The sequence below is a fragment of the Acanthaster planci genome, linkage group LG09 (assembly GCF_054643075.1).
Source record: "Acanthaster planci isolate LZ-2023a linkage group LG09, COTS_SCS, whole genome shotgun sequence".
In the NCBI taxonomy this organism is placed as follows: Eukaryota; Metazoa; Echinodermata; class Asteroidea; order Valvatida; family Acanthasteridae; genus Acanthaster; species Acanthaster planci.
In genome coordinates this window covers 21,028,883-21,044,630 of record NC_141785.1, presented here as the reverse complement: position 1 = coordinate 21,044,630, position 15,748 = coordinate 21,028,883, and the positions used below count along the sequence as shown (strand labels likewise).

General features: G+C 38.9%; 2 protein-coding genes and 2 non-coding genes across 5 annotated transcripts; 2 read left to right on the top strand and 2 right to left on the bottom strand.

Annotated features, from left to right (window-relative positions):
• Positions 1–1,187: 1,187 nt before the first annotated feature.
• Trnal-uaa (transfer RNA leucine (anticodon UAA)) lies at positions 1,188–1,269 on the bottom strand. Its single transcript has one exon. It is a non-coding gene; the product is annotated as a tRNA-Leu (tRNA).
• A 634-nt stretch (positions 1,270–1,903) lies between these two features.
• Positions 1,904–1,987, top strand: Trnal-uaa (transfer RNA leucine (anticodon UAA)). The gene has a single exon. It is a non-coding gene; the product is annotated as a tRNA-Leu (tRNA).
• A 4,742-nt stretch (positions 1,988–6,729) lies between these two features.
• LOC110985417 (octopamine receptor beta-1R-like) lies at positions 6,730–7,830 on the top strand. Its single transcript, XM_022246426.2, has one exon. It carries the CDS (start codon positions 6,730–6,732, stop codon positions 7,828–7,830), a length of 1,101 nt encoding a protein of 366 aa, XP_022102118.2.
• A 2,199-nt stretch (positions 7,831–10,029) lies between these two features.
• Positions 10,030–14,766, bottom strand: LOC110985469 (CD320 antigen-like). Of its 2 annotated transcripts, XM_087141542.1 has the most exons (5): positions 14,630–14,731; positions 14,159–14,360; positions 13,193–13,289; positions 12,801–12,947; positions 10,030–12,039 (listed from the first exon to the last, which is right to left on the bottom strand). In XM_087141542.1, the coding sequence occupies exons 3-5, from the start codon at positions 13,263–13,265 to the stop codon at positions 11,852–11,854; spliced, it is 408 nt and encodes a 135-aa protein (XP_086997668.1). In that variant the 5' UTR covers positions 13,266–13,289; positions 14,159–14,360; positions 14,630–14,731; the 3' UTR covers positions 10,030–11,851. The 2 variants fall into 2 exon arrangements, with proteins under 2 accessions (XP_086997668.1, XP_022102204.1); XM_022246512.2 differs by lacking the exon at positions 14,159–14,360 and having other exon boundaries at positions 14,630–14,766.
• Between the last annotated feature and the right edge of the window lie 982 nt (positions 14,767–15,748).

Here is a 15,748-nt window from a genome sequence, read left to right as displayed (position 1 = left end):
GCTATAGATGTCAAATTCGGATGCAGCTGTAGCAGTAGACTGCGTTTGCTGTGGGAGGTTGCACCATCGCTGCACCTGACCATCATGGGGCGCACTGCACTAATTCAAGCCCATTGAAAAGTGTAAAATCAACAAAGTTCCGAGTTGGAGCCCCGTTGCGGGCAACCGAAGTCCCAGAGGCCTCTCAAACAAAAATAATGTATTGTCGGGTCCTTCAGATGTAATTGATTTAAAAATTTTAGCAGATTAACCAATTAGATTTCAAATTATCCGCCGGAAAAAGTTGACCATCCTAAGTCTGTCAGCAGCCATTTTTACACGACATCCCTCTACTCATCACTTTTTCAGGCTCTTCAGACAAAGTTTCAATAGCATTTTTGTCTTCTTTGCCCTCTGATGTGGGTCCCTGAATCTAGGGAGTTGGTCCTGGGCCATTTTTACACAATCCCAAAATTTTGCAACAAAAAATATCCTCTTTTCAAAAGAAACTGCCGGGGTATGAAATACTCCGGGCAAAGCCACGAGCCCCAAATTTTCGATTTAAAGGAAAAAGACTAGGCCACAGGGCAACATGGTTAAATTGACTCTACTGCGTGGATTGCAAGCAAGGGGGAATACCCCTTCTGAGTCTTGTTACCGCCGCCGAATATCGCACAAAATATATCGGAACTAGTCTGGTGAACGGAACTAAAACATTCGGGTAAACAATGTACCAGGCGGGAAATCAAACGTGTAATGATTAGGATTTAGGGGAATTCCAACTAGAAGTTTGTCCTCGGTGTGCGTTGTGAATTTGCGTGTTTCAATTTGGCAATTTTTATAGTGAATACCTAATAAAAATTCCAAAGCTTTCGGCAGGAAGTGAATTTGGACGAAAAGGACCGAATGGTCCAGCGTACAGACCCTGAATGACGTCTAGGTGTAGGATTGTTTTGGCTATGCCCGGCGAACTAGTTCGAACCTGCTCGCTACGACCTTCACCCTTCGACGTGCAGTTTCATGTAGCCCGGAGGAGTGATCAGGCTCGACGGTATGAGATTTTAGACAATATGATCCCTTTTTTGTCTTCATTTCTTTTACCTGAGAATGTTGCCCGTTTTGGGGGGTGTCTAATTTGAGTTTTCCTCATTCTTTCATTTTTTTTCCTGATTTGGTATGCAGTATTTGCTGGGATTTCAAAAGGCATCCGCATCGGACGGGATTCGAACCCGCAAGAGTAGAACTCAATGGATTTTAAGTCCACCGCCTTACCCACTCGGCCACCGATGCTGATATATATAGGAGAGAATTTCGTAATTTCACCCTCCCTCATTACCTAAACGGCGTGTGATGTATCGCTATGGATTAATTCTTAATTCGTGCAATTCGTAATTTTTCATTTTATTTATTTGGTTACAATACAATGTTTGTTGTGATTGTTTTGGCAAATAAATTTAGCAATGTAGGCCTCATACCTTGGTGCGTTTCATACCATATCCAAATATTTCGTTGCCATTTTTTCAACAACAGTAGCAGTCGGTTTTCCAGAAGATTCAAAGATTACGCTTCAAAAATGTTTGTTCTTACTTTAATTGTAGTCTGTTTTGTCAGCTGGACAGTCAACTGATTTTTCCTGCATTTCTTTATCCACTCTTTACTTACTTTTTTCCTCTTAAAAAAACCAAGGCCTGTTTTCTGTAGTTCTGAAAGGAATTTGACTTCACAACAAAAAGACAGGGCGGTGGAGATGTTCCTCGATCCTTTTGAAAGAACCGAATAGATATGGTACAAAAATAAAAACGATGATAAATTACATATTACACAAATTAAGAAATAATGCAAGGCGATTATCACACGTTGTGTAGGGGGGAATTACGAAATTCTAAACTATAAATAGTCAAATTACTAGTTTAGAAATTCAGCAGCACCGGTGGCCGAGCGGTCTAAGGCGTCAGAGTTAAGTTCTGTTGGGCGTTAGCCTTCGCAGGTTCGAATCCTGCCCGGTGCGAATGTCTTTTGAAATCCCAGTAATACTGGGGAAGGGAAAAACAAATCAGAGAGAGGGAAAATTTGAATCAGACACCCCAATAATGGGTAACATTCTCAGGTAAAAAGTAAGAAAGACGAAAAACAGATCATCTCAAGCCTAAATCAGTCCCCTGGGTTACATGAAACTTGAACGTCGAAAGGTGGAGGTCGCGTTCATGTCGAGCCGGTTCGAACTGGCTTGCCGGCCGATGATAGGCAAAACGGTCCTACTACGGTGATCAGTGCCCGCACGCTGGACCGCACGGTGCGATTGTTTCGTCCCAAATCATTTCTTGCCAATGGGGGTTTGTTTTTTAGGTGTTCACTATAAAAAATTTCAAATCAAAACGCTAAAGTGGGAATTCCCTTATCACTACCAGTTGGATTTCCCGCCTAGCACAACGTTTTTCTAGTGCCGTTCACCAAACTAGTACGGGTATGTTTTGGCGATATTCTGCGGCGATAGCAAGACACTGAAAAGGGTATTCCCCATTTCGTTTCAATCCACAGACTACAGAGTCAATTTACCCATATTGCCCTGCGGCCTAGTCTTTTTTTCGAGTTCACTGGGAAATCGCGTAACTGAATGTTTAAAAGCATACATTTATGCACTTGTATTATCTCCCAGACCTAATAACGGGCCACAATGCATGTGACCAGTAGGATAGCTTTTAATGGGGGTGTATTATTGTCCGAAGATATCAATAACAAATTGCCGAAAATATTAAGGACGATAAAACAGCTTTACTGGAGGCTAAACTCCAATGCCTCGTGGGACGGTTTAGGCTGCGTGTTGTACTTATTATAATGGAGATCAATAAAACACAATGTAAAATAACGTCACGTAACCATGCGCGTGACCTGGGGTCATACGTACGCGTCGTCTCAAAATCAAGGCTAACGTGGTTTCTGTTAATAAACAGAAACATGGGTCGCTTAGGCCTACATGTAGTTAGACGTTTGTCAAATTCAGGGGTTTAAACATATTTGACACCGAATGCCGGAGCTGAAGATGAAGACAAGTACCGACGTGACGGAATTCAACACAAATTGGTAGACTCCTATGCGCGAGCTTATTCATAATTTCCCAAAGAATCGACATCATTCCCTCTTGTTCCTTTTTTTTTTGGCTCCTGAATATTGAAATAATAAATGCTTATTCATTTATTTAATGAGGCTTTTGGTTCGTCATAAAACATGGAAAAAAACTTGTTAGCGAATTTCACTTCAGTACATATAATATTAGACAGGCCGATGGATATGTTCTTCGATCCTTTTGAAAGAACTGAATAGAGAAGGTATGTACATGAATACGTGAAATGGTTGATTTGATTACCGGTGGTTTATACATTTTAAGAAGTTTATTTCACGTTTCCACTCTTCATCTTACCACCTGTACCGTAGAAAACGCCCGTTTTTTCCTCACAGATGTTGAAATCATTATATGAACTTCGCAATATTTTATCATTTTCGCACATAAGGTGCAGGGTATGTGAGGAAATTTTATTTCTGCTGGTTGGATATTTTATTTACAAAAATATAGAGGCTAACCCATGTCAAACTTTGGAATGACCTACGGACACACGCTACAATTACCGGCATGGACTTTGGATCATGAGCTTGTACAAATTCACAAAAACTGTTGATCACTGTTAGAGCTTGAGCAGTCTACGCCTGGACTTGTAACCAAGAAAATCCAAGAAGTTGAACCCAATCAAGTTTAAGATGCAAGGGAAAAGTCTGCTTTTTCTCCTTGCGATACTGCTCGGGACGTGTTGGGCTCTAACGAAATGCTGCATGCAAAATTGGTTTGTGACAGCTAGAGGTGACCTTGATTGGATTAATTTCTTTATTTGCATTTCCGAATCGCAAACTGTCCATGACTCAAACACGTTTACGTAGTCCGATCCAAACTAGACTAGGCTGGAGAGTGCTGGACATCGTGGGGCGCTGAAATGAAGGCATGTCTGCCTAGCAATACATATTATAAGGTCTTGAAATCCTTCAGATTTAAGGGGTGGATAACACAATCTAAAAGGAAAATACGTCTCTTTCAAATCTCCTTTTTTTTCAATTACTGGAGCAACGGCTTTTGATTTCATCATTAATCGAATTGGGCAGCTATTGACTGCCAATGAAATTAACAGAGGGACGAGTGGTACTGGGGCCTCTACACGCTTATTATAGACTACAAGAAGGTAACTCATCGACGGATTTCGTGCGGAGGCTTTGTCTATGAATTCTGGCCCCCTTTTTTCCAGTGTTTTTTTTATTTCCAGTACGAGGATGGGGGATGACTTAATCAAATTCAAAAACAGCGCGGTCGTGAAAATTCACTTGAAGGGGAGGGATGCTGGAAACTGCATGGCAGCAGGGGGCGCTATTCGTGTTACAAATGTACATCTCGTGTATACTTTCAGATCAGAGTGACTTTCTTTTTAACGGAAGAACATTTTCTCCATTTTGATATGAATTAGAAATGGAAACATTCTGAGTCTGACCCACTGCATGATGAATGGATTTGAGAAGTAGGCTTGGTATAGGCTTTATTTCCGTATAGAAATAAATTTTGGTCTACATCTGACACTTTCCCGTAGTTTCAAATGAAAGTTTTGAGACCACTTGATTGGATTCTCCTTAGCACGATGGTTGAATATGAAGGGATGGTATTTGGTATTACCTCATAAGCTTGGGGTTAGACCTTTGGGCTTTATTTGTTGGAAATTTTTGTAGATTTATACATGGTGTCAATGAAGCACTGCCTAAGTGAAACATTAATTCAGTACTGGAGTAAAAGGCGTATAAACAGACCCTTTCTCCAAAAGGGAGTTTTCACATTAAAAAGTAATCCGAAATGTTATCTTTATTGCACAGTCAAGCACCAGACCGTGCCCCGGACGCGCTGGTACGACTTGGCCATACAGCTATTGACGTTGCTATTGACGTCGCAGGCTTCCGCCAAAGGGAAATGTAACTAAGCAAGAACAGTGCAAGAGTTCTTTCGGAGAATGGGCAATAAACAACGGAGAAATATTTCCCGCTGACTGCCAAATGTTTTCACACGTGCGAATTAATGTGGGATAGTGATAGTATTTAAAGCAATGGAAAAACGTTATGCACATATTTTAACTCTAGGGACTTCCGTTTTAACCTGTCCTTGGGAACGCTTCGATAGTAAATGTATTTTACTGTATGTATGGTACGATATTTGTCAGGCACGTGTTCAGTTTCCATAAAATAATATGCCATAAAATAATATGCCATAAGTACGGACTCACCTTTTCGAAAACGATCTTTTTTAAGGAAGTTGAAAGCTTACCAACAACATGCAGTCAGTTTCATCAAATAGTGTGCGTGTTTTTGAACAACGTTTTGATGGCAGTTAAAGTTAATAAAAAAATCCCCCAAACTACCATCTCTCATGTCAGAAGTGCATGATTTTCCTGTTACGAGGCTACATGCAAAGTCCCGCCCCTTCCCCAATTCACTTTCACTATAACTCAGATGAACTGTACGAGTCTGACAGCTCAAATCACTTCCTGAAAAACTCCCCAGACTCAAAACTTAGACTTTATAATGAAATGCTTCATCGGATGAAGGTTAGCTTGTTAATTAAATAAAATCCCATAGGTATACTTTCAACTGTCGACTTGATAAACTATTTTGGTTTTCATGACTTTTTGTACTGTGCATAAATTTTAAAAGAGTCTTAGAGTTAAAATTTTCAAAATCACAAGAATTTTATAGGAAAGAGAAAAGAGAAGGACACACGACTAGGAATAATCGTTTGGGAAAGACAATCGCGATAAAGGTCAAAATTTTAGTAGGAGAGTGGGGACAGTGTTTATGAGTATCCGATTATTTGGGAGGATTTGCTGGCTGAGTAGTTAGGCGTTTGGAAATGGTGGTTTGTGTTAGCAAACGCTTTTATCTCTGACATTCGGTTGGTTCAATTCATGGAATGAATCGAGGTACAAACACACCCTATTTCCTTTGCTACATAACGGATGAAAAATGACAAAGGTGGGCTTAAATAATCCCGAAACACTAACAGATAATACTAAATAGTTTAAGTTTGTTTGAGCCAAGTTTAAAAAAATAAACAAAATAAATCTATCCGAGTCACTGTGGTTGAAAAATTCTTATTAAATGTTCATAAAAAGAATTGTGTCAGGTTTGTTGAAATAATATACAGTAGGATACTGTGAAATGAGTCATTTAAGTTTCATTTCCTTTTTTAGCTTGAAGGAACATCAGTAACAACTCTGTTTATACTGATCCGTTGACTTTTCCTTTCAATATAAAAACAGACCTCTAGATTGTGACCAATCAAGAGGTGTCTGTTTTGGCCAATCAACGGGCTTTATGTGACCGATCTGCGCGGCAGTGTCTCTAAAGTCTGCCTATATATTTTCGCGAAAAATAGCACCAGATATGCAAATACGACACTGGCGTAACAGGATCTTCTGGAAAGAGCCCTGTCACCATAGCTATGACGTCGACTGACTGCATCAACCTCGGTGCCGTTTTTACTTTAATTAAAGATGGTTCCGATTGGTTGGCACACGGTGAAATAAATTTGCATGGATACCTTATTCAGGATAAATTGGTGGGAGCGGGCTATTGAGCACATGACATTTGGTTGCAGACTTACAGCTGATCAGTTTAACTCTCCGTCTTCATGCTCAAGTGAGTTTTTGTCAATCGGCGATCATACTCACTATGGCAAACATTCCTGGTGTCTCAGCTGATGCGACATCCTTAAACTCGTCGTACCCACAGTATAATTACGAAGCTCGAGTCGCTCTGGCTGCATTCTGGATTCTTTTTACGATCGCAGGATTCACGGGAAGCAGTCTCGTGATCTGGTCGGTCGTCTTGTCCAAGAAGCTACGTACCGTGACCAATGCCTTCGTTGTCAACCTCAGCGTTGCCGATTTCTGGACGTCCCTGTCCTACCCGTGGTTGGCTGTGGCAGGACTAAGTACCACTAGCTGGCCTCTGACCTCTGAGATTCCCTGTCGAATTGCAGCTGTCCAGTTCGACACCGGGTTCGGTGCAAGCCTGTATATCCTAGCAGCCATAGCGGTAAATCGTATGGTGATGATTACCCAGCCCATCGATATCTACAGGTGGCTTTACACTCCCCGTAAAGTTGCTGTTATGATCGCAGCTACCTGGATCCTACCCTGGATGGTCGTTGGTATTCCGCTGCTATGTCAAGCCGGTCAGCTTGGATTCGACATAACAACACGCTCCTGTTCAATCATAGAATCAGATGAAAACAGTGCTAATTACAAACTAACCCAGACCCTTGGCATGTACCCAATACCAATGATAATCATCATCAGTTCCTACACGGCCTTGTACGTCAACATCAGACGTCACTTCAAGCAGCAAAGGAGACGGCACGTTATAACTAAAACCCCTACTGTTGAGATGGACCTGAGTGATTACTGCAAGACTGACCCAAGTAGGCAGTCGTTAGGTCCAACCATCAGTTCCATGTCCAAAAGCAACATTCAGGCCATCAAACGTCAACAGTTGGCAATCACCAAGAACCTGTTCCTGATATGCCTAACATTTACTTTACTCGTCTCGCCTTACTTCTTATCCCTTGCTGCTCCGCATAGTTCAGGCTTTACTCCTTTCGCTGCTGCCATCGCTACGATTAACAGCTGCGTCAGTCCCATCATCTACACGTGTAATCACCCTGATTTCAAAGTTATTTTCCCCAAGATGCTCAAGTGCCGCTATTCGGATATACCCGAACCTTCGGACTTTCTGAAATATTTTCTCTCGCGACGAAAACCTGGCAACTGACAAACTGGTTAGTACAACGTATTTTCTTTCGTAAACCCTTCCTCAAGCGGTTCAAGTCCATATCTTTAAGGGGATAAAACGTTTCCATCTATCGGGTACCCAAGATGTTTTAGGAATGATGGTTCATATTATGTTTGATATTTTTACTTCAGCCGCACGTGTCCACATACAGTTCAGGTATTTTCAGGTCTGTTCATTTTTCTGACCATTCGACTGAAAATTAAATACCAAAGACAGAAATAAAAGCAGGGCTGTTATTTCATAAAAAAAAACAAAAAATATGTTTCTGTTTTGTTTTGTGCATTTCAAATTTATTGTTTTTCTTTCTTTGAAAGTGCAGTTTTATACAAACACAAGTCAGTTTTATACAAACTCAGTGCATTTAATCAGAGTGTTTCCTGTTTTCATTCCTAGAAAAACCAAAGACACGAATTTGAAAGAAGAATTTTTAAAATGTTTGCTGGTTGATTAAATTGAATGCTTGACCAGCTCCTTTCAAAGGCTTCCGACGAATTAGAATAAACTTTTTGAAACAAATGACTGATCAAATAATGAAACTAAATAATACTTTTGATATTCGAATGTGGATACAAAGGAGCATGCAATTTAAAATGAATTTGAATTCGTTGCGCAAAATTCAACGATTTTTGAATGCATGTGACCGTCAAAATTTCCACGTGCTGAAAAGAACATGAGAACGAATGCTTAATCTAAAGAAACTGGATTGTTCCCCATAATTTTGGCATTTTTCTTGTTCATCTCTTCGTCATACATGTGTAACCAAAATTGTGTAAGTACGCAAAACATTTTTCAAAATGTAGACTCTATCAATAATTCACTGGATTTGACGAATGATGACAGAATGTTTTAAACTACCTGAATTGAATGAATCCAATTTCAAATTGGCCAGGAAAAGCGAAAGCAATTAATGACCAGCGGAATCGAACTCAAAACTAATTTCAAACTGAACTTAAAATGCTTTCACGAGTATGCTTATTATCAGAGGTTTCTAGGATAATTGTATTGTACACCGCAGCCATCTTTCTAGATTCTGGATGAGAATTAGAGGTGTACGGCTTCGTTTCCATAATCCTAGGTTGTTTAAATAATTCAGTCAAGGGAGAGGCCAGCATGCCTTCATATGCAAACTGTCGATAAGTCTCTATGCTTTTGACAGGTTTTTAATTATAAGTCTGTGAGCCACAATTAAATTGTTTATTATAAAGGATTTTAAAAATCTCATGAAGGCTTTGTATGTACATTGTACAATAAACATATCTCTGAAGACTTAAAAAGATTATTAAGGTTGTAGAAGACATTATTGTCTCAGTTGAGAAACGCCTTCTATATAAACGGATATATGCAGATATCTAAACGAATAATCAGGATGAGAAAGAAAGGTTTTGCTCCGTGTATGATAACGCGACTATTGAATAAGAATATAGTTCTAGTATATTTGATAATTTAGGACCATTATGTTTTGTGATCATTGTGATATATCGGAGAAATATGTTCTAGAGGTTTTTTACAAGTTCTATTATGTTAAATAATATTTTAGAGCGGAGAAGAAGCGAAATGCATAAAATTGCACTATACACATTTTAGCCTCATCTTTCGTCTGCTCACATCAATAATAATGTTGCTTGCGTATATACATGTATCCTCGACAACTGGTTTAGATTTCTGTCAGCTGTAAACGTATATGTGTTGTTCTTATTTCTTCCTGGTTGAGATTCGTGTGAAGGTAGTGTTTAAATATGCTTACCAAGTAGAAGAATTACCTTCCGTAAAAGTATGTTGAAAATTTGAAGCTTTGAAGTGTAATCAATAAAACAATAAATCCTTACTGTATTCCTAAAAAATCTTAATTAAGCAAACCCTCACGAGCTAACCTCTGAAAACTGATGGCAAAAGGATTCACTTTACACTCAACAATCTTCCCAAGTTATGCAATACATGACATGTAAGTTATGGCTCCAAAAGGAACTATAAAGTTTTTGTCTGATTTTTTCATTCACATGAAAACAACAATGACGCCTTTCAAAGAAAACTAGAATTTACTCTGCATTTCCGCAAAACTTCCTGAGAAAATGCACATGACCCTGGAATTTTTTGAAGTCACTTTGAATCTGTCATATATCTGACATCTATATTTTCTGTTTTGCCACTCAGTCTTTGTAGAAATTTTTAAAGTTTCAATTCAGTTCATTGTCACCTTTATTTCCACACTTCCATTACATACAAATGTAACATGCACCAGGAATTGAATACATAAAGAAATGTTAAACTTATAGAAATAATCTTGTGCTAAGCCAAACATTTGTATGCAGAAAAATACAATGTACAAACGTTAATGGCCTCTTGCCCTGCTTGACTCATCCTAATTTGACCAGGTACAATTTCATACAAGGAAAAGAGAGAGAAAGGTGACAGGTTCGCTGACACAGGGCAAGGGGATTGAGTATTCCACATACAATATCGATGAATATTTTGACAGACACAGAGCAGGGGATTGAGTACTCCACATATATTACTATCGATGAATATTTTGACAAACACAGAGCAGGGGATTGAGTATTCCACATACAGTATATTAATATTGATGAGTATTTTAACATGTTCACGGTCAGGCAGTCTGATTCATTGGAATGTCCAAATCAGAAGAAACATAGAAATAACACCCAAATGAAAGCTGGTACAAAAAGCAAGCCTTAAACATTCCAAAAGAAAAAAAATCTTATACCGTTGGCCAAGTCTGCCCTTCAGCCTACAATGTTGCCTAAAATCCAACAAACAGCATGGCAGTTACAATAGCGAACCAGATCCGTTTATGTTGCTCAAGTATTGGAACAAAAGGACAATGCAATTAGCAATGATCCACTGCATATTCAATTCGTCCAAAACCCTGACGTTTCTTTAAAACAGAGTTCAGGTCAAAGATGCTTGTTATGTTACCGTGTTGATTCTGTCAAGTTGAACGTTGTCAGTTTCATTCTGTTGTATGCATTGTCAATTTCTACGAATATCACAATGGATAGGATTTAAACCCCATTTAAGCGTGTTAATTTCATATACGCACCTAGGTGAAACAGGGGTTTCAGCAATGTCTTCACTTTTAGAGCTTCTGACGTCCTATTAGTTGATTAGAGACATCTGGGAATCAACAGGTCTTGGAACCAGACTAATGAAACATGACATCAGTAATTATTTGGATCATACATGTCATATACATTTGTATATCGATGTTTCTATGAAACTGTGCTACATTTAAACAATTTGATCTTAGGAATATTCGATCAATAATTATAGTTGGATTAATGAATATTGACGATAAAGAAAGAGGTCTGAAGAAACAAGCAATGGTTACTCACTTCGAGCGATTACAACACAAAATTAAAAATGAAATAAAATTAATTCCATAAATAAATAATTACATGAAAGTTAAGAACTAAGTAGCGATTGTATTTGTATACAAGTATTGTATTTTGTCAGTTTGTGCGGAAATAACAAAATTTATTCATAAACTACCTAATTCCAATTTGATTTCGAAAAAGCCTGAAACTTAAAATGAAGTCTACAAGTTCTTATAGGGTCTGTTCTTTCCACGTCAAGTCGCATTTTTGCTTACCATTGACCGGTGCATCTGTGGCTGACCGTCAGTACAACAGCAAAAGAATATTCAATGAGAGCTTATAAACACATTCCTGCAAGTAGCTTTTTGAAGCGACCATAAGAGTAAAAACATACTGGCACTAAATACTCTCTGAAAATATGCAGCAAATGTATATTTTGAGGTAAAATCGGACACCAAAAAAAGGTTAAATTATTGCAAGCTTTGGCCGTCCATAGCTGGCAAATATTATGAAAACGGTTGCTTTTCTCATTTCCTCCTATCAATATGATCGACCCCTGTTTGCAGCAATTAGGCATCTGCAACCCTGAAAATCATGTATATGAAGGCATGTATAACATTTAATATATTCACGGTCTGTATAACCGCTATTTCCCTGCATGCAAGTCTCTAGTTGCAAGGTGGTCTAAGGCTGACTTCTGTCTCCGTGCAGCCTATTTCGTCTGAGTTGTCTGCACAATCCCTGAATCCGTCGCATCGTTGACAGCCCAGGATACACATTTTATCCTGACAAGGAAAACTCTGCAGAGGTTCCCCATTCCTTGTCTTCTTGTCCTTAAAATCCTCACGACAGTTTACTAAAAAGATAAAGGGTAAAATGACCAGTCATTGTAACAAGAATAAACTCGCCACAAATTAAACTCTATAAAAAAGCCCGATGCCGGTAAGCCGAGTGAGAAAACACTGGCTACGTATGTTGTCAAGTGCTCTGGAAAACTGAACTTAGAAAAAAAATTATCTTTTGAGTTTGGAATACGAATACTATCAATCGCGATACAGACATTTTTAATATTTGCTGATGAAGAAGATATTGCAAACGTGACAACGGTTCTCGAACTACATCCTCGCGGATGTAAATATGACCATTATTCTTGTAGTGTGCCTCATGGACAGACAGGTCTACAGGTGGCGCGAATCTAGGAGGACATACTTTCATTTCTAGACTGTCCACAGTGCATTTTCTTTCTTCACGCAGCGCCCTCTTTCGTTCACGCAAAATTCCTATGGACCTTTCATTTGCCTATACGGCAGACGCGCACTTTTGCCAACCAGGGTGCAGTGGTTGACCACAATGGCTGGCTGCGAGTACAAATTAACAGAATAATTCCTAAAGTGTCAGCAATATTTCATGCAAACAACGAAACGCTTAACAACAAACATTTTGACTGAAAACTAACAGAAAATGCTTCTCATAAACATTGGCGGAGCAAATTTGCATTTCCGAGGCAAAAGTTGCCAAGTTGTGAACTTTCCCGCAAACCCCCTTAACTTTGGCCACCCATACAGACCGGGAGGTCAATGTTTGTAAAGAAAAGACGAATACAGAGTTCCATCTTACCTTCATGCTCTGTCTGACAGTGATCCTCGTCTGAAAAATCTGTACAATCCAAAACGGAGTCACACTCATAACGGGTTAGGATGCATTGGTCCCCAGAACGACACCTGTAGTAGGGAAGCTTCCACCTGTCCAGCTGATCGCATGTAACTAAAGAAAGACAGAGAAGGTAAGTCAAACTAAAGTCAAGGAAAAATAAATTCAGTTTTCAGTTCAGGAAAAATTGCTGTAGAACTCTTGGCAGAATTAAGATCTGTCTTAAAACTGCTTGTCAAAATAAATAGCCGGAGAATTCATTAATTCAAGCAACTCAAAGAACTTAGGTTTGAGGAAAAAGACTTTCTCATTATAGGTTCAACTTTCAACAGAATTTGCATCCAATACTGATTACTTACATGCACTGGTTGATGACTTGACAAACAGTGAACAGCAGATGAAAGCGATGACAGATACGATTTCCAACTTCATTTTGACCACTAGAAAAGCTTAATCCTGAAATGACATACACCATTACTGTAATTCAGGTTATTGTTAATAAATGACGTCTTTCATAGAATGAGGCCTTTAAAAGAGTGGGACTTCTCCATTTTACTTAAAATTTTACGTCAAACGCTTCGTTGTGCAAGACTTGCTCCAGTTTGAAAGAACGCTCGTTTAGAGGGAACTGAAAGTAAGGATCCTTTTTCTGCTCAGGGAAATTAAATGACCTCTAAGATTATACCTTCGCAACAAACTAGCAAAGGGAAGTTCTCTCAATGTTATCGTGCTGATAAATCGCGATAAATCTTGCTGTGGTGACTGGAATCAAACCAATGTATTCGGGGCTCGTTCTTGTTGTGTCTGTGGTTTGCGAATGGCATCGGAATGTTAAACTTTATATCTATTAAACTTTTGAGTCACGTTGGTAAAATATTTTATCAGCACATTACGATAACAAAACTATCCGTATTCTGACAACACAAATTCTAGAGTCTAAGAATGTTTATTTTATGCAAGAACGCACGCAAAAGCTCTTATAAGCGGATTGATCAAACTAAGAGGATTGGGGAAAGCATTCAATTAATTAAGTTGTAAGTGTGAAAAGGGATTACAAGTTCATTGGAGTACACTGCTCGTTGAGTTGGTTGCCGGTTTATAGTAATCCTTCAGTTATGCTGTGAGACACGCCTTTTGTTTTGTTATGGGTCGACTGTTTTATAGATATTGCTAAATAGAAACAATGTTATGTCATGTTAGGTTAAAAGGAATTTTAAAAGAACTTGAGGGTTTTTACGTTGATGACATGTAAAACCTACAAGTAAACATAATCATATAGGAGAAATAGTATCACTCAAGAGAAGTGTACAGTGTCTATAGCTTACATTTGGATTGGAACGTTTATTGACCAGCCCAGGATGGCTCCGGCCGCAGTCTCACCGCGGCTGTTTAGACTCTCTATGGAGGAATCTCAAACTTGAAGCAATGCCGTAAACAACTGTTAGGCCTCAACTGTCAAATACTTCGGTCACACGTACAATAGACACTACTGCCTTGTATGCGTAGAGCAGAGTGTTTATTAATTTTCTTCAATAAAAAGGGGGAAGCAATAAAACTGAAATAATTGCAATGAATGTGGAAATGAATTTCGAGCGCGATTTGTTCAAGTCTCGGTCGAACAATCTAAGCGCAGTTGTCTAAAACTAAAAATTCAGAGAATGAATGTTTTGAGACGACATTTTACACTTTGGGAGGCGGAGCTTGTAAAGTTGGCAATTAAATTCATAAAAAACTAGGATCCTGGAAAATCAAAATTTCACTTGCACGTTTAACTCCATCAGTGTCGAATTTCTTACCTCACAGAGAAGACGACAATCTTCAGGTGTCGTGGTGTTCAAGTCTTCAAGTGCTTAGGCAGTCAGGCAGTCTCGATGTCCCAACGAGCTATATGCTGGTGTCAACTACGCGTGGCAGTATTTATAGATAAACGCTGCAGAGGTCAAACAAAGGCGGATTTTGTCCGACCTGTTACCTGTCCGAGCATTACCTCATTTCCGGTTCGTATTTAAAGTGGGGTACCAGGTTGGAAACACCGTAACACATTCAATGCCATATTCTACGACTAACCTAGTGAATGAATGGCATGATTCGTCATGATTTATTCCTGGGAATATAGTAACGTGACCTCGAGGATATATCTTAGAACACTGGCTGTGGTTGGTGAACGAGGAATGATCCTTCAAAGATTGATAGTTTCGTGTAATTACACGTTATAAAAGTACGGTCTGTTTCTTAGAGCGCCCAAATCAAGCTATTTTTTACGAGAAACATTTCAATTCAGAATGTGCATCATTTATTAAGCAAATATCGAAACACGGTTTAATGTCTGTTGCCAAGTCATTATCAACATCCATTCTCCTATAATGCGATGGCCAAGCATATGCTCCGAATTGTGAAGACAGGATTGGGATAAGTTTTCAGCAAGACCATCAACTTTTTAAAAATGTGAATAACGATGATTGTTGTTTCCAAAGACCCCAAAACAAAAGATGCATGTTGGACAAGAGTACATTTTACAACGCACATTTTACAACGATTTTCAGTTTCAGAATTAAAATTCAACCACAGCCACTTCGATAGGACGTGCTATTTGAAGCATGATCGGTTCGTTTGTCTTAGCCATTAAGTTTGTACTCAATCTAACGGACGTTTATTGTTTGCCTGATTGACTGCAAGATGAGGAAAGTCATTGACAACTGCATAATTGGATGAATTGGTTGACTTGTACCCTTTTTTCCACCCATTTTTTCATTTGCCTTGATCATGATAAACATCATAAGATCCACACGCCCTAAAAGAGCCTAGGGATGTTACGTAAGAAGTTGCTTCTACGTCGCTTGAACTCTTTCCATTCCTTCAGGCTTTTTTTTACTAGCAATTAAGTTTATAATATTAGTTTCAAAGTTTGCAAAAGA

What these genes read in the sequence shown, in the direction of transcription:
- LOC110985469 (XM_022246512.2), bottom strand. Translation starts at nt 13,265, where the DNA reads ATGAAGTTGGAAATCGTATCTGTCATCGCTTTCATCTGCTGTTCACTG. An exon ending in CAAGTCATCAACCAGTGCAT is followed by an intron (nt 12,948 to 13,192) that starts GTAAGTAATCAG and finishes GTCTTTCTTTAG; the next exon opens with TTACATGCGATCAGCTGGAC. An exon ending in CTGTCAGACAGAGCATGAAG is followed by an intron (nt 12,040 to 12,800) that starts GTAAGATGGAAC and finishes TTATCTTTTTAG; the next exon opens with TAAACTGTCGTGAGGATTTT.
- LOC110985417 (XM_022246426.2), top strand. Translation starts at nt 6,730, where the DNA reads ATGGCAAACATTCCTGGTGTCTCAGCTGATGCGACATCCTTAAACTCG.